The sequence below is a fragment of the Alosa alosa genome, chromosome 15 (assembly GCF_017589495.1).
Source record: "Alosa alosa isolate M-15738 ecotype Scorff River chromosome 15, AALO_Geno_1.1, whole genome shotgun sequence".
NCBI lineage: Eukaryota > Metazoa > Chordata > Actinopteri > Clupeiformes > Clupeidae > Alosa > Alosa alosa.
This window is the reverse complement of record NC_063203.1, coordinates 3150821-3176435: the sequence shown is the minus strand read 5'-3', so window position 1 is coordinate 3176435 and position 25615 is coordinate 3150821. Positions and strand designations below refer to the sequence as shown.

The 25615-nt window shown below is 43.6% G+C and overlaps 1 protein-coding gene across 1 annotated transcript; it reads left to right on the top strand.

Moving 5' to 3' along the window:
* On the top strand, positions 1-20815 carry LOC125308819 (WSC domain-containing protein 1). Its single transcript, XM_048265425.1, has 9 exons — positions 1-342; positions 9890-10694; positions 11399-11513; positions 13721-13905; positions 15414-15535; positions 16498-16669; positions 17113-17277; positions 17559-17759; positions 18441-20815. The coding sequence occupies exons 2-9, from the start codon at positions 10271-10273 to the stop codon at positions 18791-18793; spliced, it is 1737 nt and encodes a 578-aa protein (XP_048121382.1). The 5' UTR covers positions 1-342; positions 9890-10270; the 3' UTR covers positions 18794-20815.
* The last annotated feature ends 4800 nt before the right edge of the window (positions 20816-25615 follow it).

Genomic DNA, 25615 nt, shown 5'->3' with positions numbered 1-25615 from the left:
CTTAAAAACAGCTGGGTTCGTAGGATTCTAACGAGAGAGCAACGTGGGACTGCTAAATGAAGGGGGGCACAGTGCGGATTTAGACGTACGGATTAAGGCTCGTCTAATGGCTTCACTGCTATGAGAAATAAGAAATGAAAGAGGATTTATGGCATACATCAAGAGAGCCTGAGAGAGATCGGCGAGAGAGAAAGAGAGATAGCGCCCTAGCTTGGCAGGGATGCAATAAGAGCACAGTGGAAACAGACGAATAGATACGACTGTATACGCTACTGTTTAGTCTGCATCCACAATACTTGTCACCTCTTCTTCTTTACACTGGCATGGAATGTTCCCGTGAAGGTAAGGATAGCCTACGCGCAGTGCTATTAAGCAGTGAACATAGCCCACCCTTTAATTACAGTCGTCTTCAAAGTAACCTCAGGGATAATCTGTTTCAGTTCAATTTTAGATTAAGGGTTTCGTTCAGAACTGGTAAAACGTTATTTTATTGAAAAATAATCTGAGGAAAAATGTCACATCAAGCTAAGGCAGCATTCAGATGTCTTGATTGAAATTGCAAGATATCCCACCACTGGCTGTAACTTAGCTCTTCACTTTCTTTTCCATTTGAATTAGTCTATTGGAAATGTAGCACTACAGGGAATGTATGGGCTAAAACTGGTTGAAAATGGCATGCAAGGTCTGTTCACAATCGCATTAGAGAGGAGGGGGGTATTATATTAAGGAATTTAATAAATTCTAATACAGTTCCCAAATGTTAGTAATGGGAGTCATCACTGCCTCAGATGCTAATTGTCGAAAATGCTTCTCCAAGAGGGTAGTTTCTACTTCTACTATCGAATTGAACTGCTGGTTGAGACCAAATTGATCAGTTTGCTTTACATTTGATTGTTTTTTTGTTGTTGCACCCTTTGTTTGTGTTCCATCTGTTCCCCTTGTATATCCCACATTTTTGGTCTTTTCTGGTGTGATGGTAGGCCTATGTCCTATAGCCTACTTTATTCAGTCATTTTCTGACACATAGGCTACTGTATGTTGCCCGTAGCTGTGTAGTATTAGGAAGGTTACAGGGGAGTCGGGAACAGAACCAGAGCAGCAGTTCTTCAGGTTGTTTTTCAACAAACATCCTATAGCCAATAGATTCTGTATGGTACCATTGCCAGTAGAATAGTTGTGAAATCAAACATCTCTGTAGCATTCAAGTAGTAACAGTTTGAAATTAAATATGCCTGTTTTCACAGTAGTTTGTAGAATTTAAAAATGGGAAAATCGGTCCAGTAGCTGTATGTGTGATGCTGTCTTCGCAGTAATCACTGTGTACTGTCTTTTGAGTCACTTGTTGATGATAACTTAACATCTAGCACACTGGGTCAACGCTGCAGAGAGCAATGGGGATGACGCTGGCCAGCTTTAGCACTCCGTTTAGAATGAGTGGATCTCACTGCAGGTCAAAGGCTTTCGAAAACAGACCCCCTCAGCTCCACTGTTCCTCAGATGAGATGAGGCTGTAGCAGAAGGGGGCATTAACAAGTCAGTGTTGATTAATGTTACGGAAGCGGAGGAGTGTGCTTGTCCGTGGGTTGTTTTGACACCTTGTTGCTAATGGTGCCACAAATATTTGGGATGAAATATTTATTTGCAACAATCAGTTCACACTGACTCGGTTCAGTCAGTGTGTTATTACGTGAATCCACAGTTTTTGACTGAAATCTTAGCCTTGCACTTTGTTTGCCTTGGAGACATTATCAAATGAATAATTAACAAAAAAGAGGCTGAGTTATGTTGTTTCTTCATTTATACTGTATGTTTGATTCCCCTCTTGCATTTTATAACTAATTCAACACAAAACATGGTTGTTAAGTATACTACAGTTCCTATTACTGTGGTGCCTAGAACACAAACGTGTGCACACACACACACACACACACACTCTCTCTCTCTCTCTCTCTCTCTCTCTCACTCACTCACTCACTCACTCACACACACACATTAAGTGTGTGGAAAGGTGAACTTGTGAAAATCTTTACAATGTTAATTAAGATACAAATGCCCAAATAATCAAAATATTATAGTTTTCTAATTGTGTTAATTTCAATTAAAATCTTTGGATGGTGCATTGCACCCACATCAATAAATATTTTCTGAACATTACACCAACACCGAACATGCCACCAATTTGCAGGTTTATATACTGCTTACCCCATTCTATAATATATTATTACATAATATGATTTTGCCTCACACTTAACACTGCATCACATAACAGAGATTACTAGTGTTAATAGTTAATAGTTTCTTGAAATACTACAGTAGAAATATGCACAAGAAAATGTTGCTCTGTGGGTGTGCCAACAAATGCCTTTTGGATAACAGATTGTAATCTTTGATTGAATGAGTTAGTATTTTTATTATTGTATGTAAATGATTTACATTTGAATAAAATCAATGAAAAGGCTTTAGGGCTGTTAAAGTAAGACTCAACATGCAGACAGATATTGATATGATTGATGGTCTACAATTATCACTTCCATTGCAAACCATTATCGATGATTAAGAAATGTTCTACTGAAAGTGTTGTGCGAGTGAGGAGTGTGTTCAGGGGAAAGTGTGTTCAGTCCTTAAGGCTTCTGAATGAACAAAGTAGGAAACCCACAGTATTTCCTGATGGCAAAAATGGTTGATTTCCATAGTGTCTCTGAGTGAGACAGGAGGCAGTTTAATCCAGTGGACATCATTTAACATGACTTGTCAGAGGACAAATCAATGGAGAAGGGTTATGCTTCTACTCTGATGTAAGCAACTGGCTAGTCTGCCTAAAGGGAGGAAAGCCTGGCAGCATTCTCTTTTGAAATATCACTGCCAGTGCCAGTGTTGAACTCAGTCAGTTGATGCCATGGAAACCAGTAGAAATGTCACCTACAAGTGCAAATAACACACAGAAAATAATAATAATAAGTGCTTTGTGCATTGAAGTGCATGAAGTTAGCTTGATTTGAATTATACATATTTTTCTGAAGAATTAGGTAGCCTTTCCAATAGCAATGTAATGACCTTGAGCTTTCTCTTCTCCATTCTTTGTGAGAATACAAGGACACCCAACCCTACTATTATAGCCTTTGCATGCCAATGTTGACAGAATTACAGAACCTCAGTCACACTCAAGACTGGTCACTATTTCTCACTCCTCTAGACCCCTTTATAGTTTACCTCATAAACCTAACATGCAAGTTTGCTCCCACAGAAAATTCCACCAAATATATTAGTCCATATATTTTGGAAAGAAGCTAAATTTACTTTCTAGAATACCTCTTGGAACAGGCAGCTTGTTTACTCTAAGCACAGCATTAATAGTTGTGCACAACAGCTCTGCACAAATAAAACAATTATTCATCTTACAAAATGTTTTGGGTTCTTCCTTGGCCCATGTTATATCTTTTCACAAAATGTAATGAAAATTGTGCACATGTTGTTTTATGCAGTCTAGTTAACAAACAAACAAACAAATTGACACAGGTGAAAACATAACCTCCTTGGTGGAGGATCTGTTATAGATTTATTTAGCAGGGGTGCTCTACTGAGTCCGTTTGTAGTTTATATGTATCTCCTACATCATTGTAATCTCCACCATGTGTCAAGTCCAGGGCTTTTAAAATAATTGTGATGAGATGTTCTGCCTCTTCACCCATTTCCTCTTTTAAGTTGGAAAGTTGTCCCAACACTTTTTTTCCATACAGTGTGTATTTACTATAGCAGTTTGCAAGGAAATCTATAATCGCCTAAGGTTTTCTCAACAGACACACACACACACACACACACACACACACACACACACACACAATTACTCAAACATGCATTTCCAGGAGGTATCAAATGTCAGCGGTACAGCTTGGTGATGTTTCCTCTCCTCCTTTTTTATCCTTCCTCTTTCTGATGCACACTTACATTTTATTTTAGTGGTCAATAGTATCCACAGACTGCAATCATTTTGCTAGACCTTTATTGAACATTTTGTAGTTATAGTGGCTTTGTTTATGGTGTTACTGTAAATCTGCAAATGTAAATGTGCCTTAAAGCAACACAGAGCTTAAATTACCATGGACTGTCCATTTCCCCCAACAAAAATGTAATGTAGCACTTAGCCTGACCCCCTTTTCCATTTCTGTGCAGTGGTAAGCATTGACTTTGGAAAGTGACTACTGCTTGTCACGCATGAAGTATCCTTAACAGTAGAATGCTTTCCTGCATTAGAACGTGGATAAATGTTTGCCCTCGGGGCATGTCACAGTTTAAATGGCTTACTGTACTCTTCAGTTAAGTAGAGTATAATAAAGATAAACTGGGTCTATTGTGAGAAGAACGTCTGTCTTTCCTTGATTTCAAATTGATTCATATCTGATTATTATTTTAGATGTGCACCTCACATTGAAAGGGAGGTAGGGCATCATCTAAATCAGGTGGAAGTTGACAAGGAAACCTAATGGCACATTCATATTGTGAATGTAGCACAAGCTTTTGTTTCTCACTCCTGGCACAGCTGAGAGGCAGAGTGAATCTCCAGTAGAGAAGACAGACTACAGCTCAGCATCTCACCCTGAAACAAGACTGTGAATATTGTGCAAATGTGTCTGTGTTCATCAGTTACCAGTTAGTCCAGTTACTATAATACAAATAAAACATGGACGTTCAGTACCATCATCAACTATTTTTTTATTCAGAGTTAAAAAGCATTCAAGATATCCAAGAAATTATGGATTGATATCTCTTGACCTTACAAAATGTGAAAACTGAATCATTGCGACTTTGAAAGAGACTGAACTCTGAAAATACATCATCATATTACTTTGCTTAGAGATAGAATGCCTGTCAGACCAATTCACCAATCCACTCTACAAAACATTTTGAAATGGCATGCAAAAAAAAAATCACTGAACAAGATCTAAGGCAGTGGTTCTCAACCTTTTTTCAGTGATATAGTTGAGAAAAAAATACTTAAAACAGAGCGTTGTGACGTCAGTGCCTAATTTAAACTTTGGAACCACGACTCCATCCATAAACTTCAACCACGACTCCATCGTTTGAGTTTTGACAGTGATTGACAGGTGATGGCGGGTGGCATGTGACACAGGTTGGGTCGAACCATCCTGGTATGGGGGGGACTCTGGGTTTTTAGGATAATGAAATTTAATAGCCAACTGAAATATAAAATTATTTTTATGAACTTATATTTTCCTGACATATTTATTAAATAATTGTTTTTAAAGTATTTTTGCATGGATTCTACTTAATCGATGTATATTTCAACCCTAAGCTGTTTTTTAGGGCATTTTCACTACCTTTATTCATAAGGATTTATTTTAGTCATTGTAAGTGCCACACACACATATTATATTTTTTTTTCAGCAGAATCTAGGCTATCCAGATCTGCCATCATTTCATGTATTAGTACTAGCATTGATTTTATTTTGATTTTTAAAGAATTAAAATATAAAACGCGTAATATAAAAAATCTTATATTTTGATATGTATCTCACCACAGCAAGCTCATAGCTCTACATGCATTTCGTGCGTAGGGCAGGTCCTGAATATGGCAATATCATTGCCATGGTGGAGGAATTATCTGTGGGCTGAGCAATTATGTGGTGTGTGCCTTACAGAAATAAATGCCATTTTTTTTATTTAGTGATTTAATGACCTTTCTTCGCTCCATATCTGTGACACGAACTGATCTGACCTGACTTGACCCGAGTCTACGTGTTATATAGACTGTGTGTCCCTATGGTGTCTGCACTCATGATTCTCTATGAACAAAGTAAAGGCAAAAAAGGTGTTTCTTTGCCAAACAAATTGGGATGCAATATGAGCCTTGAATTGGATGCCATGCAGGAATTTGATAGGATCTCAAAACCGGATTATGAACATTCTTTGCCATAGAGAAACACACAATAGCGTTGGATTATAAACATGCTTTGCTACAAAAACAGACAAAAACGTGAGGTAAGTCGAGCTATATGAAGTTATTATTTTGCTGTCACTTCGTCTGTTTTATAACCCAGAAGGATGTACTTGGTATCAAATGATAGCTCCGTGTCTCCTCTTTCATTTGAGGTGGCATATCTATCCGATCCGCGAGTAATTCAAATGAGAGTAATGGGTGTGCAGCATTGGTTTTTCTACATGACGTTATTATTTTGTAGTCACTTCATCTGATTCCATAAGCCAGAAGGATCAACATACTTGCTATCAATGGATAGCCCTGTGTCTCCTCTTTCATCTGATATAGGCTAGTTGCCATATCTATGTTCACGGGTTCGCGAGTAATTCAAACGAGAGTAATGGGTGCGCAGGTGAACGCAGAGAAGTAAAGACTAAATATGGTGCAACTTGATTTAATTTCATGATTTTTATTTTCATACTTTAACGTACAGACAAGTGCGTTGTCTCGTTGGAAAGCCCCACTTCTGCTCTGTCACGCAATAAAGGTTACTTTCATCTCGCTGCGACGAACAGTTGCGGAGCAATGTAACAGAGAAGAAAGGGTGTGTTTTTTGACGCACTTTGCGTCAATCGGGTTCTAAGAGTTAAAATCTCACGTACCCCCTGGAGTGCCTTCACGTACCCCGATTTGAGAACCACTGATCTAAGCCTAAGGGACACATACTATATGTTGATAGCTACTAAATAAATGTAGATTAAAAACTGTAAAAATTAAGGAAGGAATAGGTTGAGGAGAGTGAAGACTTGCTCCAGGTACAAGAGGGGGAATAACCTAGTGGGCTGCATGCGCTGGAGCATGCATGCTGATGGGGAGCCAGCTCCTCACAGAAAAAGATGTGTTGATAGCTTGCAGTGAGAATATCAGTGAAATCAACCGCATACACTAGAACCAGACATAGGTCGTAGGTTTTGGTTTATAAATTAAGTCTACAAGACTCTTTTGGTCTGACTCAGATACCATAATCAAATACCATAATAAAGCTTATCTGACACTCACAAATGTAACTGATGTATGTAACACTGATATATTATGTAATAACACTAATAATAATAATAACTGTAATAACACTTGAGAATGCTGTTCCTTTGATCTTTACATTTGTCTGCATCTTCAATTGCACAATTTGCATGTTTTACTTTTTCTTATCAGCAAGAACTGTATGTTAGTAAATGGGGTAAATATTGCTGAGAGACTGGAGATTGTACCTTCGATTTCACAAGTGTGGGCTCTCTTCAGAAGCAAGGACAGCTGGTGAAAGACACAATTCTCCTCCTTTATCTATTCATTACGTGTTTTCCTTGACCGAGAGGATGCGCTGTTGAAAAGGAGCCCATGCTGGGCACAGCCCTGACACATCCTCACTGTTAGATTTTAGTGGTTTTCTGTATGTCATTCTTTTGGTTCTTTGTTTAATACTGCAGAAACTGCGAGGACAGGATGTTTATTGTAAGCAGACAGAATGTTGTCACCTTACAATAGCAAATGGTGTACCTAACTAATTGTTCCCCCACAAGACGTCTTAATTCAATAAGGCTATATCACTGTCTTTTTCCCCCCTCCAATTTGACCCCAGACGTGAATGTATATTCTGGTATTATAATTAGCCAGGAGTTTCCCAGATCTTGGCTTCAGTTTCTTACCTTGGCTTCACCTTGCAACATTGTGCTGTGCTGTGCATACAACAGGGTTACCAGAACTCTGTTGTTACATCCAGAATAAAGAACTATTCTTTCGCAAGCTAGCCCCAAGTTTTACCTGCTCTTAATTACACTGGAATCTACACGGTCAACTGTGTCTCCATTTGGAATTAAGGAGACAATTTTAATAGCATTCTTCAGTTGGTGTCTCCACCCAGTTGTAGCATTCACAAGAGTGCTGCTGGAGCACAAATCCTTGTCTTCACTCATCTTTCACCATGATTAACATTCAGGATTTTTAACATGACATTTTTGTTATTCTTACAGCTAGTAAATTAAGCCATAGTGTGTGTGTTTTTTTACAAGTGCTTGTTTTGTTTGAGTGGTTATTTGCCCTCTGCCACTGTTGCTATCATTGCTCTTCATCTAGTGTGGTTACCCAAGGTGAGGGTTTTTGTTTCACTGTTATATCACTGTTGATTTATTCAGTCACACTAGTGGAGCAGCTTCACGTGTGTCCTCCACTGAAAAGCGTGTACGATGCTCTCCATCAATCACGGGTGAAGCTTCCAATCTGATTGACATTCTCAGCAGATGCTCAGCTGTTTGGTAGTTGCCCATGGTTTTGACAAGAATGTCCATACATGCTCAGTCTTTTGTGTGCTGTTCTGGGCCTTCAGCCAAATGCTTGTGTGAGGGGTGTGGAGAGTGAGAAAGGGGTTTTCACTGGGGGAAAGTGCCATGCCTACGGGGGGCAGCGCTATTAGCAGGAGCCACAGCAGTAAAGAATGTGTCCCATGGAGATATTCCTTCTAGCACTGGCAAAAGAAACTGTTTGTTTTCATCGTGAGAAGTTAAATGTTGCTGTACTCTGTTATCTAACCACAACTAACAGTATTCTTGAGGTAGAGGATGTGTATCATTTGCAGGCTTTAAAGGTGTACCAAATTGAGTTCATATTCGTATTCAAGGGGCCAGGCAGGCAGTTAGCACTTAAAAAGGAAAATCAGTAGCCCTCTATGGTCTGATCCTGCTCCTCTGGTGAGGGCTCCTAAGCCCACAGTGTTTTCAGATGATAAAAAGAGAGAAATGTGGGGCAGGCAAACATGCTTCATCTGAGCGTAACGCCGCTTGATTGGCAGCAGGAGACGTCCCGCCCACCTCCCTCCCAGGTTTAATTAGGCTCTTTACAGGGTTTTTTTTTTTTTTTTACTCTTTTCCAGGCCTCACATCAGAATTCTCATCAGAGCCAAACTAATGATGGATCTTTTTCTTTTTTTCCTCAGCACAATTAGAAATTGAAACAAGCTGAGTTGCACCTAGTGTAAGCTTACCCAATTAGCAAGAAAAAAGGACAAACTAGACATTTCTGTTTCAGTCCTGATGTGCACGATGCTTTTGTGCTGTCATCGCCATATGGTCTGTGCTGACAGCCACGCTGAGGTTTATTGGAAATGATGGCGCTGATATTGGGGAACTGCGTCAGGCATTTAGAAGGTGATTTATAGCGGGAGATGTTATCAGGCTATGCTTTATGGTTTGATGTGAAATCAGGACAGGCATTTCTGTGCGTTGTAATGCTTGATGATGCAAGCCTGTGTGATCTTAACCCTGTGTGGGAAGATAAGGGAGGGGTAGCTGCCATAAATAAGAACCTTTCTGTTCCTTGCTTCGCTCTCACTCCAGAGATGAGCAGCTGAGGCAATAGCTCACAAAGGCACCATCTCTCTTTCGCTCTCTCTCTTGCTCACTCACTCACTCACTCACTCTCTCTCACACACACACACACACACACACACACACACACACATTCACACACACACACACACACACATTCACACACACATTCACACACACACACACACACATTCACACACACATTCACACATACACACACACACACAAACACATACACACATTCCTTGTTCCTCTCACTTTGGATCTCCCTGACTCTTCGGCTCTTCAAATTCCTCTCACTCTTTCTCTCACTGACCCATTCTCTTATTCAACCTCTACCTTTGTTCATGTTTCCTCCTTTTGCTCTCTCTCTCTACACACACACACACACACACACACACACACACACACACACACACACACACACACACTAAGGGAGACATACAGCAAAAAAGGAGACCCGTCATATTTCTCTCTTGTACTTGTGCTTTTTTGTTTTATCACCATAGATAAAGTGGATTAAAAAGAAGGATTAGCCTTGACTTGAATCACACTTTTATGGCTCTGCTCTCTGCAGGTTCACTTAGGGCTCCCTCCGTCTGGAACCCTAGGACACAGGCAGTGGAGATTTTGCAGACAACAAAGGGATGCTGATGAGCTGCCTGGCCTTGGATCCCCTCACTGGTCAAGACGTCTGAGGACAGGCACTGCAGGGTGCCATAGAGTGGTGGACTGTCCATCTCTCAAGCTGTAATCACAGTGGACAAGGCATCTAAAAACACAATGGTCCTGCTGTTCATTTTATTTTAGTGACTCTGGTTTGGGAAAGAAGTGCTGAAAGACAGCCAGAACGTGATGCAGCAAATCATATCCTCCATCTCTCCGTTCCTCGTTTTGGTTGTTAGGGAGACATTTACCTCCAGTTGTTAAGGAAACTGAGCAGAGAGGGGTGTTGGTCATGGCGAAGCCATTCTACCGCCTACAGCGCTTCTTGCGACGGACTCAGCTGCTCTTCCTGTTCCTGGGTGTGGCCTACATAATGGCCGGCAGCGTGCTGCTGCTGCAGCGGGCAGCCCTGGTGGTCTCCCAGCGGGGGCTGTCCCTCACCTCCAGCTTCCTGCCCCTGCCCTCTCTGCCAGCCCCACCGCGGGCGCTGAGTGGCACGCCAGTGGTGCGAGTAGGCCCAGTGGGCGCCAGACTGCCAGGGAGTCCAGGCCGCTATCGGGCAAGCCAGTCAGATGACCGAGCAGGCCCTCAGTGGCTGCTGTCCAGGAACCAGGAGATCCGACAGCTGCGGCGCCGGTGGTTCCACAGCCTCATGTCGGAACAGGATATGACCAGAGCAGACCCGGTTACAGCCAGGAGGAAAGCTCCACACAAAGGTGCTGTAAGAACTGTTTAATCCACTTTAATATCCCGACAGCAATGTACATTGATCTTGAATTGATCTTTAGTCATGGGGAATGGGGACATCACCACAGGTTGCCTGCAAACTGTTGATAAAGACATTTCCAGGTTTTTATGGATAGAATTGGCATCATTATACCATTTAAACACTGTCAGATTTTGTTTGCTGAATTGATTTAAAGGCAATATAAAAAGGTTGAGGCTAAACAATTTACATAATTTCATTTACTTTTATCACACTCTTGCCCAAATGGCCAGCAACAGGATGATGTTTCATTGAAAAAAAATGTTGTTAAAACATGTGTTTTGTAAAATGACATAAGATACTGTCATGTGGTTAGTAGGGGGCAGTTAATAGGTGATGGAAATAATCTTTCCCTCCATATTGTATATTAAAAGAAAAAATCACTGTTTGCCACCCCTCACTCCTCTCTCTGCTCCACTTTGCCACAGCAGGTGAAAACAGTAATTTTCTGTGTATTAGCCGCATTGTGTATAAACTGCAGGACAGTGTTCTATACAAGTTAAAAAAAGGTAAAACATATTAATACCATATTAATTGCCCCCGTGTATTAACCTCATAGCTGAAGAAATGTTGCAAAATCAAAGTATAAACCTCGGCTAATAGTTGGGAATTTACGCTACTCCATTTTGTTTGTTTGTCTCTAATTTGAAACAGGTACATACATTGGCTGCTTCCTAGATGATGCCAAGGACCGGGCCTTGAAAGGGACTGTTTTTTATGATTTCCGCAGAATGACCACAAGCTTGTGCCAGGACACCTGCTCTGAGAGGTGAGGCTTCCTGTGACTGCTTCTGCTGTCTGCCTTCCACACTCCTCACGCTGTGGCCGTGAACCGAGATGGCCGCCATAGGCAGACGGGCTTCAGTTTCAATAGACATCTAGTCCATTGTTGACTTAAATCAGAGAATAATGAGACAGAGCCGGTTAGGATGGGGGAGAGAATGTGGTGTGTGTTTGCAGTGTAATGCTGATTGCCAGCTGGCAAGATCCAAGGTTGGTGACTTGGGGATTTGCCAAATCACCACAGCCAAGTCTTCTTTCTTTAAAAGCAGATGTGTGGCTCTCTGACTAACTGTGACTACTGTTTGTGTGTGTGTGTGTGTGATACACCTGTTCAGGCTATTTCTTCTGTGCTAATTGACCACCGTTTGAAAAAGGAGGTTAAACAACTGCCACTTTAATTAACCCCTGATGCTCTGTCTTTTATTAATTAGTGTGTCATTCTCTAAAACAGTTACCACCATGAAAACTCACCCTACCGGTAGGCATCAGATGGCATGGATCCAGTTAAAACTATCGCCATCTCTTTAAGGCAATGAAATAGTTTTTCTCTTAAATGATCACCATGCAGAAGCATGAGCTGATATTTATTCTATTATTCTATTATTCTAATAACATCTGAAAAGAGGAATGCGACCCAGACAGCAGGGCTAGTCATTCAGCACCAGTCATATCTACAAAGCCACCCTGGTTTCTGCCAGTTCCAAGGTCCTGGCTTTCACAAATGTGCTCTGCTGCCAAATGACTCAGAATCATGATAGCGAGTTATTCTGCTTTGGATGCTTGGTAGTGAGGGGCTGAGGGAGTTCAGTGTAATGACCCCCCTCCCCCCTTCCGTGAATGCAATGCAGGCGACATCATAGATTTGCATGAAGGAAGGGAAAATGGCCTTACTTGCATGGTTGCCATGGAAACATTCAGATACTACATATTTATCCTTCTGAAGATCTGGGGCTGTGAGGCTGTTAATAGAGTGAGAGAACAACACATGTGTTTTGATGAACAACAAAAGCAGGAACTCAAAATCTTATTCCAGTCTACAGCAATGACATCGAAGTAACAGATGAGCATATATTGACTTCCTCAAAAGGTCTGACATAAAAAAGAAATAGAGGTGATGTCAGCCAACCTAGTCATTCTGTGGCCTTTATTGGGGGCACTGTCCTGAACACTAAAATCCTACTCCAGCACTGAGAGGGATATGGGTACGGAGGGGTGGAACTGTGAGTCCCTTATTGACACGTGTGTGTGTGTGTGTGTGTTGTCACATGGACAGAGAGGGAAGTGTGTGCACCAGAGCGGTGGCTCGGTTCAGTCCAGTTGGGTTCACATGAGGAAGCCCAGATCAGGCGCCCAGGAGAGAGTGGGAACGTTTGGATGCTCACTTTCACTCCGCGCTGTTGGAACACTTGGCTGGAATGTGGCCCGTGCGCCATCACCATGGCCGCCGCTTCTGAGGCTGCAGCTGTGTCCATGCAGCCGCTCACCAGGCTGGCAGCCGCGGAAGATAAAACTGTCTCTTTCACTCACCGCGCAGGTGTCCGAGTCCACCCCTCCCCCTCTCTCTTTTTTCCTCTCTTTCGCTGTCACCAGCCCTCCAGGTGGCTTGGCTGGAAGGACACTCTGCTCATTCATTTGATGGCCCAGCACTGCTAGCCTAGCGTGGCCTGTCATCCAGACAGATATGCGTTTCCCCCTTGAGCTCGGCACATGGTGACCTCTGTGGGTGTGAGTTCAGCCCCAGGCAAAGAAAGGCAGTTGGTGGTGGGAGGGGGTTTGCAGTTGGATAGTGAGGGAGAGCAGGGTCAGATACAGAGAGAAGAGGGGCTCACCTCTAGCTGACCTCCAGCCCAGCTAGGCCAGAGTGAGGCTCCCATCACACACACCTAATAGCACTGCCACTGAACAGATGGCCTTGGAAGATGTACAGGACTCTGGCAATGCCTATGTACTTGTGTTTCTCTTCCAACAGAGTTGGTGTGTTTGGATATTTGATAGCTTATAGCTGACATTCATTCAACATTCCATAATTGACAATAATAATAATAATAATAATAATAATAATAATAATAATAATAATAATAATAATTATACAAATAATAATAATAATGAAATAATAATGAGAATCATGTTGTGTTGTGTCAAATGAGGATCTTCTTAAGAGCAATGTTTAAGAGTGCCACATTTCTCAACTAGTGGATACCAGTTTGCCGGACTGGAGTATGGCTCGGAGTGTTACTGTGGCAACCGCATCGCAGGCCCACGCATGAGGGAGGAGGAGTGCAACCTGGACTGCAAGGGCGAGAAGGGCTCCATCTGCGGGGGTGTGGCCCGTCTGACTATCTACAAGGTGGAGGAACTACTTCCTGGTCAGAGGAGATGTGAGTATTAAGATGATGATGAGAGTTGGTTTTAAAGCTGCCATGGATAGCTGATCCTTTTGTAGCTCTATGACACACACTGTAGGAATATACAAACACACCCAGACCCATTCACTCACATTGACCACATATATGCACATATATGCACATATATACACACCTACACATAAATACAAACAAAAACACATGTGCTCCTTCACCTTCAGGTCGTCTCAGAAACTGTCTGCTGTCTGCATCCTCCATATGCCCCCCCCCCCCCCCCTCCCACACAAGTCCTCTGGGCCCCTGGAGCCCACCCTCCAGCCTTTGCTGGTTTGACACTCACCAATCGACACACACCTTCTCTTATATCACCTGCTCACACACACTTGTCCAGGCATCAGCTTAGCAAACACCTGTCCTGAGGTCAGTGGTGCACTCACTCCTCTCATTGCCACTGCTGTGTTTCCTGGCTGAAGCCCCTTATGCTACGCTGAGATACCACCACAGCAGGGCTTCTGCCAGAGCAAAGCACAGCACAATTTGTCATGATGCCTTGACTAGAGTGGAGCTGTTCCGTATGTGTGTCCGCCTTTCTTTGTCAGTGGATAGAAGGAGAATGCAAGAGCTTTGTTTTGGTCCACTGGAGTCAACAGGGCTTAGCGCATTGTGTTTGGAGCAGCAAACAAAGGGTTTCTTGCTTTAATGACGGCTGTTGTGAAGTGGGGGGTGAGGGAGGAGCAAGGAGCATGATGAGTGAGCGACGGAGAGAGAGAGTGTGTGTGTGTGTGTGTGTGTGTGTGTGTGTGTGTGTGTGTGTGTGTGTGTGTGTGTGTGTGTGTGTGCGCGTGTGTGCGTGTGAGAGAATGAAGTGCTAACACAAACAGGCTTGATGTGGCTGTAATTACGCCTAATCACACAGACTCATGCACAGCAGAGCTGAGAGAGGCATCGGTCAATGAGTCGATTCGCATACACAACAAACACACACATGCATACATACACACACACACACACACACACACACACCAGGATTTGCCTCTCCACTACTTGTGTGAAACAATGGATGGATGTAGGGAGGTTGTTTATGGTCATTCATACTGTTGTCTACAACATGAAGTGGCTTATGAAGGGTTGAAGGGTGAATTTTGGAGGTCTGATATTATAGATAATATGTGGTAGTGGTGTTACTTTGATAAAGACATAAATAGGTAAATATAATATTCTCTTCACCCAATTTCCTTGCAATTTGATAAAGGCATTTGCCTCCAAATATACCAGGCTTGTTTGGGTGGAAACTGCATAGGAATAATGTATAATGAAATGTGAGTGAACTACGCTTTCCTTTGAGCATATTAAATCCCACATGCTGTCACTAAGATGTCTCTGTCTCTCTCTCTCTCTCCCTCTCTTCCTCTCCTTTGCTCTATCTCTCTTTTTTCTCCTTGTTCCTCTCTCTCTCCCTGTCACTTACTCCATGGCTCTTTCTCTGTGGCTCTTTCTTGCCCCCCTTCCTCCTGTGTTTCCAGACAGGAACGTGCGCTACCGTGGCTGCTTCAGAACTCCTGAGAACATGACGGCCGCCGCGTTTGTGCGTGCCGTGAAGCGCAACGTCACCTCTCAGGCCTGCATCGAGGTCTGCATGGACCAGGTCTGCCCCTCTGCCTCCCCTCACTCACCACTGTCCCTCACACTTCTTAGCCCCCCTGTCCTTCATCAAACCTCACCCCCCCCTCCAACCAATCAGCCTTTCTGCCCCACACATCTAGCCCACCTCAGACCGCTCCATTCCACTCATCCAAAGCTGCACTCATGCAAGGGGATTTTCATTGATTGTCATGAGCTCCTTTGTGCAATGGCTTGCTATGCAGACTCCCGATGAAGCTTTTCTTACTGCGCCTGAAAACAATCTGGCTGTTTAAACTTTAATGTGTCCCTAAAGAGAATCAATTGATTCCATAATCAATCCTCTTCGCTACTTTGCTTGTGGTGATTGCTGCTTCGCAGCCGGTGCTGGCATTCCCCCAACGCCCCTCAACCACCCCACACCGTCTGAGATTGCAGCTGCGCTGTTTTCTTTAATGGGCTCTATCTCAATTGCCACGAAGCATGGTGCAGAAACAAGCAAGTCACGCACCTCTTCTCAAAATGCTTTCAGATAATGAGATCCAAAAATAAATTATTGACATGGGAATGCATTGCCACTGGGCCACGTCATCATGTGTTGATCGGTGTATTGATTTCCATATCTTTTGGGAAATTTGCTAAGGAAATCTGCCAGTATTAGCTTTTGCAAAGAAAGTTTTTGTTCAGGCTGATTTGGTGAATTTTCTCCAAGACTGCTGCTACTGCTGCTAATTGGAATGGTGATGGACATTTAAATTTGGGGGCACAGACACTACCTGTGATTAAAAACTGATGATAATGGACATGAACATTAGGTTTAATCAGATAGTGGTAGGATTTAGTGCAATACCTACCTGTGATTGTTTAATAACCTAACAATCACTGAACTGTGAATTACATCATTATACAGTTCACTTTGGTTGTGCTTGGTCATTTAAAATGTAGCATGAAATTATCTGCTATTGTCTCTCCTTGTGTTCTGATCAGGAGTATCCACTTGCCATCCTACACAAGCTCCAGTGCTTCTGTGGTTATGCGACTCCTGTCTTCAGCCTCCATGAGCCCGTGGGGGAGGAGCTCTGTGCCCAGGCTAACACCACTATCCCCACGGCGGCAACCAATCATCTCCATTGCCAGGTCTACCAAACGCCCGTGCAGGGTAAGGTCAACAGTGTGTATAGATTAGCGATAATAAGTCATCTATATGTAAATGATGTCCAAATGAAATGTTAACGCGCCTTTCCCTCTGAGTCTGTTGCTGCTGCGCTGCATATTATGTGGGAAGAGCATACTGCAGATGAAAATGTTTAGCTTGAAATGGAGAACTTTAGTAGTTCCCTCTCGAGACCACTGCTATGTTAATATCGTTAGTGTTTTAAACTAAAGAAAATCCACCACTACCCTCAGATGATAAAAGTAAAAACATGGGAAGACTGTTTTTTTTTAATTGGCTCAAAGTTCTTAGATTCTCTTACTGATATTGCTACATATCTTGATTTTATTGATATAAAGGGACTGACAGGGACTGGTGTTGGGATGATGTACCTGTGACTGACATCAGCACAGTCTGAGTTGAAACATCCACTTCTCCCCTTCCACCAGACTCCAGGTGCACTGAGAGGAAGTTCCTGCCAGAGAAATCCAGCTCACTAGTTGCATTGTCCAGCTTCCCTGGTGCGGGCAACACCTGGGTGCGGCACCTGATCGAGCTGGCCACCGGCTACTACACAGGGAGCTACTATTTTGACGGCACTCTTTACAACCGAGGTAATTCTTTAACTGCCTTAAAGCCAAGAGCCACTTTAGTGGAGGCAGCAAATCAATCACTTGAATTGGCTCCATTCATTATCTTGCCCTGAGAAGAAGACAGAGCTTTTTTGGGGGTTGGCTAGCTAGGTAGAAAGTGATAAATGTAGAACTAATTGTCATTGTAACTATTGTAAAATGCTACAAAGCTGGCTTTAGACATTCAAAAGTGAACTGTTCTGTTTTGTGTGTGTGTGTGTGTGTGTGTGTGTGTGTTTGATGATGTTTCCGGCGGTTTGGAGGTTTCAAGGGCGAGAAGGACTACTGGAAGAGTGGACGCACCATCTGTGTGAAGACCCATGAGAGCGGCAAGCGGGATATTGAAATGTATGACTCCTCCATCCTGCTGATCCGAAACCCGTACCGCTCCCTCATGGCCGAGTTCAACCGCAAGTGTGCCGGACACCTGGGTTACGCATCAGACCAGCACTGGAAGAGCAAAGGTAGAAAGCCCACAGACACCTCCTCTCGTCAGCGCCTTACTGTCAATCTCTGCCACGCTCAATTGATTTTATGAAATTGTCCTTGTGGCTGTCACATGAAGATCATGTCTTTCATGAGGCCTGTGCTGGGTGACTAATAAATAATCTGGTGGGGCTGGAAGTGTCTACCATAATACAGGGTGATAATCTCCCAGTGCGCCGGTCTGCATTAATGTTTACCGTCACATACTATAATTGTAAAAGCGGAGCTTTTTTCCAGGGGGCGCTAACGTTTTGATAGAATATGTCTGTTTTATGTGCTCTTTTGAGAATCGTCCCTGACCTTGTCCGTGCATCACAGTAATTGGTGTCCAATAATAGAATGTCTGCAGAACTGAGTGTGTGAGTAGTGAGTAATGTGTAGATAATTATACTTGTTATGACCATTTCCTGTTGTTCCTGTTTCTTACTGTTTAACATTCCTTTTGCATGGGATATCGCATTAATGCATTAATATAGCATAATTTTATTTATTTATTTTCATTGAAGTATGGTTGGATGAGGCATGAGCTAAAACAGTTAGCTTGGACTTCATAGCTCCTGTCTTCTGCCACCCATCCCACCCACAGGGCTTTCTGTGGTGCCACCTGTGTGTGAGAGATGTGAGTGTGATTCCTGTGTCTGTCCTCTCCCCTCCTCCAGAGTGGCCAGAGTTTGTGGGCAGCTATGCATCCTGGTGGGCGTCCCACGTGCTGGACTGGCTGCGGTACGGGCGCCATGTTCTCGTGGTCCACTACGAGGAGCTCCAGGACTCACTGGTGCCCCAGCTGCGCGTCATCGCCAACTTCCTCAACGCCAGCGTCACCGAGGAGCGGCTGCTGTGCGCCGAAAGCAACAAAGACGGCCACTTCAAGCGCTCAGGTGCCCGCCGGCCCACCTTTGACCCCTTCACGCCAGACATGCGGCAGCTGATTGACGGCTACATCGGCGCCGTGGACCAGGCGCTGAGGGAGAGCAACCAGACGGGCCTGCCGCCGGACTACCTGCCCAGGTGATCAGAGGAAACGTCCACAAGTCTGATCAGCGTCCCCAGAGGACCAAACTGGCCTTTCCCCAACCCTTTCTACTTCACCATTACGACCAAGAGGAATCTGATCCCCTCTGTCTGTATCAGATGAGCAGTGTACTGCTTCACTCATTGCATATTGTGGCCCGGCCCTCCTGTAATGCAGCACTTGGAGGGTTTTCCCATCACTGCCGCTTCAGTTTATTTGTGTGCCACATGTTTTGGATGAGGGCAGGGGTAGGACTCTGGAGGAGGGCCGTGTGCCACTGCTTGACACTTAGGATGGTGCTTTAAGATTTACGACAGATTAAACCGAGCAAACTGACTTTGATGAAATCACAGATAGTGTCTTTTTTTGTCATTGTTTGAGACAGAGCAGAAAATTCATTTGAAAGCCTTCTTCCCAATCGCCTCAACCATAAAATCAGAGGCTTCATCTTTGTTATTGTTCTTACATAAACCAACACCGTACAATGAAAATCCTGCCACAACTTGCTACATTAGTGCTGCGTGGTTGCCACTGATTCCGACGCACAGGCATCACACCACCGGGAGTGCACTGGGCCCATCAGGGCTGTAGAGCCGCCTTCACACTGACTGACTGTCCCTGGGAATGGGAGGCTGGAGGAGGCTGGGCTGGACGCTGCAGCAGTCCTCTCCCACCATGCTGGTGACGCCCTGATGGAGGAGGACAGAGAGGGAGGGAGAGAGCGGGACGGAGGGGCAGGGGAAGGGGCCGAGACATGATGAGGGAGAGGGATCTCCTGCAGCGTAATCTCATACAATAAGCCTCTCTGGGCCCATGCTGCGAGCAGACCGAGAGGAAATGATGGCAGAGGAAGGAGAAGGACAAAGAGGCAGAGTAGAGTCGCCACCATGACCATGGGAAGTAGCCCAGAGGAAGAGGAGATAACAGCCGCCAGACCTGGCCAGCTAGACATGCTTCCCACAGCACGTGGGGAAAGGGCCAGCATGGGCACACACACACACACACACACATACACACACACACACACACACACACACACACACACACACACACACACACACTCCCAGTGTACCCAGTGGTGTGCCGCTGCCTCCCCCTCCGCCCCCCCCTCCTGCAGTCTCTAATCTCTCCTGAGCTGATTATTGCGCTGCACAGAGGCCCAGATGTGACTGGCTTTGACAGCGCTGCTGCCACATTCCCCTCTGCTCTGCTCCTCTCTTCTCTGGTGGCGCTCATCACATGAGTGTCTCTGCACCGCATATGGTTTAGTCATGTATTTATTGAAATAGTTTGAATGGACGCCAGGATCTGGCGTTATCACAGTGGACTGCGCATCAGAACACTGATTCTTCAGTGTTATCCTTTGGTATGTCCAATAGTCAACAGATTGTACGCTACAAGCTTCATTCCCATGGAAACAAAATCCATTCATCCAATCCATTCTCCAAACCACTGAATTAGTATTTGTTTGCCCTGGTGAAGAAGCAGCCATGGAACAGTATTTAGTCACAGGACGGGAAGAAAGATGATCATGGCTGTCTGCAGAGACGCTTGAGGAGGAGGAAGGCTGCACTCTTCTGTGGGAGTTGAATGGGCGGTAATGGGGTCCCTCAGAGAGTAGACAACCTCCTCCCAGGGGTCGCGCTGCTTCAAGCCTGCGACTCCTATGATAGATTACTGGCTAAATGAAATGGATGTCATTGCTCTGTCTGTGTAGCAGATCACACCTCCGTAAATACTGTGTGCAAATACCTGCATCCGTGCGCCTGTGAATGTGTTTGGCCACCTGGGACTTCATGAGCTGTGAGGACTGTATCAGACACATTGCTTACGACCAGATTGCTGATGCTGGGTGTACATTCTTCTTGCATTTTTAAAGGAACACAGCGGGAGGCTGACTGTCTTACAGGCTTCAAAAATGTAAAACTGTCATGAAAAAAAAAAATCAGTTTTTGGAAAGGGGCAGGTCCCCAAAAAGGTTTTGATTGTGAGTGTTGCTTTAATAAAAATTCATGAAGCACACTCAAGTGTCTGAGTCTGTTTAATCACGTCAACCAAAGTAAAGGTTTTTGAAGTTTGAGTGTTGTATAACACAAAGTATTCCCAGGAACTTAAAATAAACAAGTTAATCTCACAAGAACTCACAAAAATGTAGACTCCTTTTTATTGCATGCTTTATAGCCCTACAGAGACCTAGGTTTTGAATTCAAAATGTCAAATGATCCAACAGACACATACAGTACACACCCACAAACACATACATAGAGACGACAATCCCTTTTGTTTAATTAGAATATAAATTGATTGAATATGCATCAGTGTCCTTTGGGTGAAGTCGAGTGCTGTCATGGGACAGCCAGTGCCTCCAGACAAGTTAGAGCTCCTTAATCGTCTCTTGCTCGGCCCAAGCCCTTAGAGCACTGTAAACACAGCACAATCATTCCTCTCCTCTTGAGCTGTTCTGAGGGCGCGCTGACCTCGGGGTCTCCCGCGCTGCGTTTGGTCTCAGCGGCGTGCTTCTCTGAGAGACACAGCAGGCTGGGTTAGTCTTGCACATGCTGTGAGCGCATGCTCATTTGAATGCACTCTGCTTCTAGCTTCACATTCATGTCCATTCAGTGGAGTGGTTGCAGCTTTGAAAAAGCCGAAGGCTACGTGCTGCTATGTGTTTGTGTGATGGAGCTTTTGTGATTTAAAAGAAGGCCCATATTCCTGCAAGGCAGGAGCCTGAATAATACAGGCATGGTCTTCCTCTGATGTGCACAGCAAAGAGAGGGTATTACTTCATGATGTGTTTCAAACTTGTGACTCCTAAAAAGGTGTGTGAGTGTGTGTGAGAGAAATGGAGAGAGCTTAAGAAGAGTTTTACCATGCCAGGTCTAGCTTGTCAGAGTGGCAGAATCAGCGTATGAAGCCTAATGGTAGCTTGGCCAGCAGTGTGGAGCTCCAGCAAAGCCAGTTCCAGTGTCAGGCCCAACTACAGGACCGCCGTCACAGTGAGCTGCTGCTGACTGGTGGAACAGATGGGTGTTGAGTCGGTTTTCCCTCTTCAAAGAGATGGGGGAGGGGGGTCATGGAGGATATCTGGTTCACCCAGATGACCACCAGTTTTTGCCACAAAGGAAACACATTTGAATACTGAGTACAACACTAGTGGCATTGTTTGTTTTAACAGTACATTGTATGTGCTGAATCATTGTAAATGACATTTTCAATACATTATCATAAATAATTGTATAGCTTCTCAACATTTTCATGGCCTTTTCATGGAGCCATTATCCACATTGACGCAAAGACGTGAAATTACTTTAAGAACCCTTGAAGCATCTGAATGAATCACCCTTGGCCACCAGAAGCTCCTCATACACTCTCTCTTCTGAAGTCCTCCACAGTTGTGTTCCTTTGACTCTAATGGCACATATGATCAGTTGTAATTGCTTCTGAAGTGGGCAGAATGATATGAGTTCAATACAGTATGTGGTTTTGTGTACTTGTGCAAAGACAGATGGCCTAACAGAATCAGAGTAGCATAGTAGCGAAGTAGCAGTTGCATAATGTAGCTGCCAAACATGCACGGGGGACATTTTGATACCTAAATATGACAAGCCGATTACACTGACCACCAGTGAACATTGGGACGAAAGTGATAACACCATTCTTCTGCAAATCCCCATAATTATGCACATGATAATGAGTTTTTCAAAAGGCTTGGGGGACCCTGAATAATAATTACCTTAAAGCATCATTGAAATTCTGAATACTGAAAAGGGCTGCGAGAGACAGGTATTTAAAAAGTCCAGACCATCTTTGAAAGTCTAATTTAGCAGAAGAGAGGGAAGACTTTATCCTGAACCAGCATCTTCCACAGGGCTGCCTCTCTCTCCGAGGGGAAAGAGACACGTAACTGAATGTATGAGTAAAGCTGCTACTTTGGTCTCAACATTTACTGAAAGCCCTGTGGCATGCATGCCAGAATACTGTAAGCAAGTAGACCCACAGGGCATTCAACAAGGCATGAAAATGAAACCATCTCAACACGAGAGAAGCATCACAAACCAGGCCTGGGGTGCGCACTGGATGAGATCCAGCAGGGAGTTGAGCAGTCCCTGTTGATCGTCTCTGTGCTTGTTGTTTACGCTGTGGGGGGAACAGTCTTCCCTATGTTACAGACAGAAATCGCCTTGAAAGCACAGCAAATTACTTTTTGTGGGGTAAGATGCACTCAAACACACTTTGCAATGCCCTAAATGGGAACATGACTACATTTTGAGTTGGAAAAAAACTAGCGAGCATCGAAGAGAGATGACTCCTGTGGGACGTTGAAGACTTTTCCTCTCCAAAACATTTACAGGAGCAGCTTTCAGTAGGAACATGAAGCTTCAACTGAAGGTGTGTCAAGATGTACCTGCCGTAAATCAAACAGAGACATAGAACAGTGGTTTCCACTGAACATCCGAAATTAGTGATGGTTCAGTTTCAGTTTCTTGGTGATCTAAAGCTAATTTAGCTTACTCCATAGGGAAGCTATATGTAAGCTCTTCACGTAAGTTATGAAGTCAGTTTAAAATGAATAGAATACCAATTCATAGAAAAAAATCTAAAAATAACCAATATGAATTAATAATCTAAAAATGGATTTAACTGGATGGCTGACTGTACGGGCGTGTGCACTATTCTGTACTCCTTTCAAACACTTCACTACACTGCCCAAATCACTACAGTTCTTTCAAACTGTAAATATGTGAAATGTATACAGTGCGCAGTGAGTTCAATTATACGCCCCCTCTAAATGTATGGTGCTGGTGTTCCATTTCTAGTCTGGTAAAACAGAGCTTGTGCTCATGTTCAGGAGAAGTATCCAGATGGGAAATTAAAAAGAGTTGGGATGAATATCTTCCAGCTGTTTTAAAAATAAATCTCCTCAATGATTACTCTCTGCTGAACAACTTCTGGGTATATGTTAGGATTTAGTGTTGGCCTTGCACGGTATAGCCTACACCAACAATCCAGATAATTATGACTAAGGGTTTGAGCCCAGGATTTTGAGCTCCACTGTGCTAATTTGCCTAGATCGTTTTAACCATACTGATGGCTGATTTCAATGTCGGTGCAACTTGCCTATCAAAAAGGTTTAGAAAAAGAATGAATACTGGTTCTCACAGATATGAGATTCTTTTGCTAATGCTGAGGCAGTGCTCTAAAATGGTTGATGCATACTGTATGCACATAGTCATAAGCAGGCATAGTGCAGTGCTGGCTCAGTACCCTAAGGCTTCCTGTATGAGTACCATTGTGGTCTGTGCTATTTCTCTGAACAACAAATAAAAAGTGCTCTGATAAAGCTGCATTTAACTAACATAGGGACAGACCTGACACTCAGGGGCACTGCCCCACAGTGCAGAGAGTGAAGTGGCATACAGTATGTCTGTTAAGTCAGGTTGTGGTTGTTAGTTAAGTGTTTCAAGATTGCCTTGGAGCAATAGGCCAGGGCAGAGCTACACTTCAAGCAGCCATCGAGACGTACAGTACAAGGCCTGTCTGAATTATGTAAATGCTCCTAGTCTTTCAACTGGGGTTAACCATGGAGGAGCAGATGATTTTCAGATGTCGATGGGAAAACTAAGTCTACTAATTAGTAATGTGCTAAAAAGAATTTGAAACAGAGAGAGCAGAAAAAGAGAATTTGAAAGCATTTGAGATCGGCTAAAAGCAAGGCCAAATAATTCTCCTTTCATTTGCTGTTCTACAAGAAAAACTTTGCACATACAGGAGATAATCTATAATTGATCCACTTGCCATGCTGGGTAAATCACATAATGGTATGTTTGACGACCATCCGTTTTTTCATATATCTACACAATAACACAATGTCTATGTACACATATATTGTTACAGCATGAGAGGAGTTTACAGAGGATGAGTATCACAGTCGGATCCACCTTTCCAAGCCTCCCACAAAAAAGCCTCCAATAGCTGGAGTCACCGTGTACCACTGCAAGCATCGCACACTCAGCCATCTCTCAGCCTCTGTTAGAGGCCACATCACACGTCCTGGCTGGCGTGCAGTGATAAACCTGTCCTGTTCCACTATAAGGTGTTGACGAGTCTGAGTCTACAGGAAAAGTCGTCTGGGAAAGGAAGGCCACTGGTGACAGGAGCAAAGGATTAGATTGTCTCATTTCAGAGAGGAGGGATTGAGACAGTTACACAGCACCTCATGCTTGGCTGTTCAGCGTGGCCAATAACACCACAAACATTAGGACAGACTAAGCGCAATGTGAAAAATGTGTATTTGTGTCAATGTGAAATCATGTTTTCTCTATAGATACTCTGCCTCCCTGTGAACTAGGAAGCTTACTTCTAAAACTAACAACAACCAGAGCAGGTGTGATCGTGCTGTAGAGGCAGAATTTGGAGGGGAAAAAGTATTTTATTATTCATACATGACAATCGGAGTAATTAGTAAGGGTAAGAGGAGGAAGAGACAATCGAAATGAGTAAGTTATGGAGAAAGTAAATGTAGATAACCACTTAATATGGATGTGTGAGCTTTGAAGCTGTTATCATTAGAAGCATTCTGGGAAAACAAGGTTACATGCTAAAACATCAGAGGTCTTCAGGGCTTTATTTGCTTTTAACAAGTGATTTTTATTTTGAATAATATGAAACACTAATGGAATGTTATTTTCTTACATAATGCTTTGACTCATTTAGCCTACCTTGCTTGTTATGCTATTTCTACTACAAATGTAAGCACTAAAACCAAAGCTTTTCCTAATGATCTGGTTGGGTCTTCCCCGCCCACACTGTTTGCGTGTGTGC

Bases quoted from the DNA above. Each gene is read 5' to 3' on its own strand.
- LOC125308819 (XM_048265425.1), top strand. From the start codon at position 10,271: ATGGCGAAGCCATTCTACCGCCTACAGCGCTTCTTGCGACGGACTCAG. The intron at 13,906-15,413 runs GTGAGTATTAAG...CTGTGTTTCCAG, and splicing joins ACTTCCTGGTCAGAGGAGAT to ACAGGAACGTGCGCTACCGT. The intron at 15,536-16,497 runs GTCTGCCCCTCT...TGTTCTGATCAG, and splicing joins TCGAGGTCTGCATGGACCAG to GAGTATCCACTTGCCATCCT.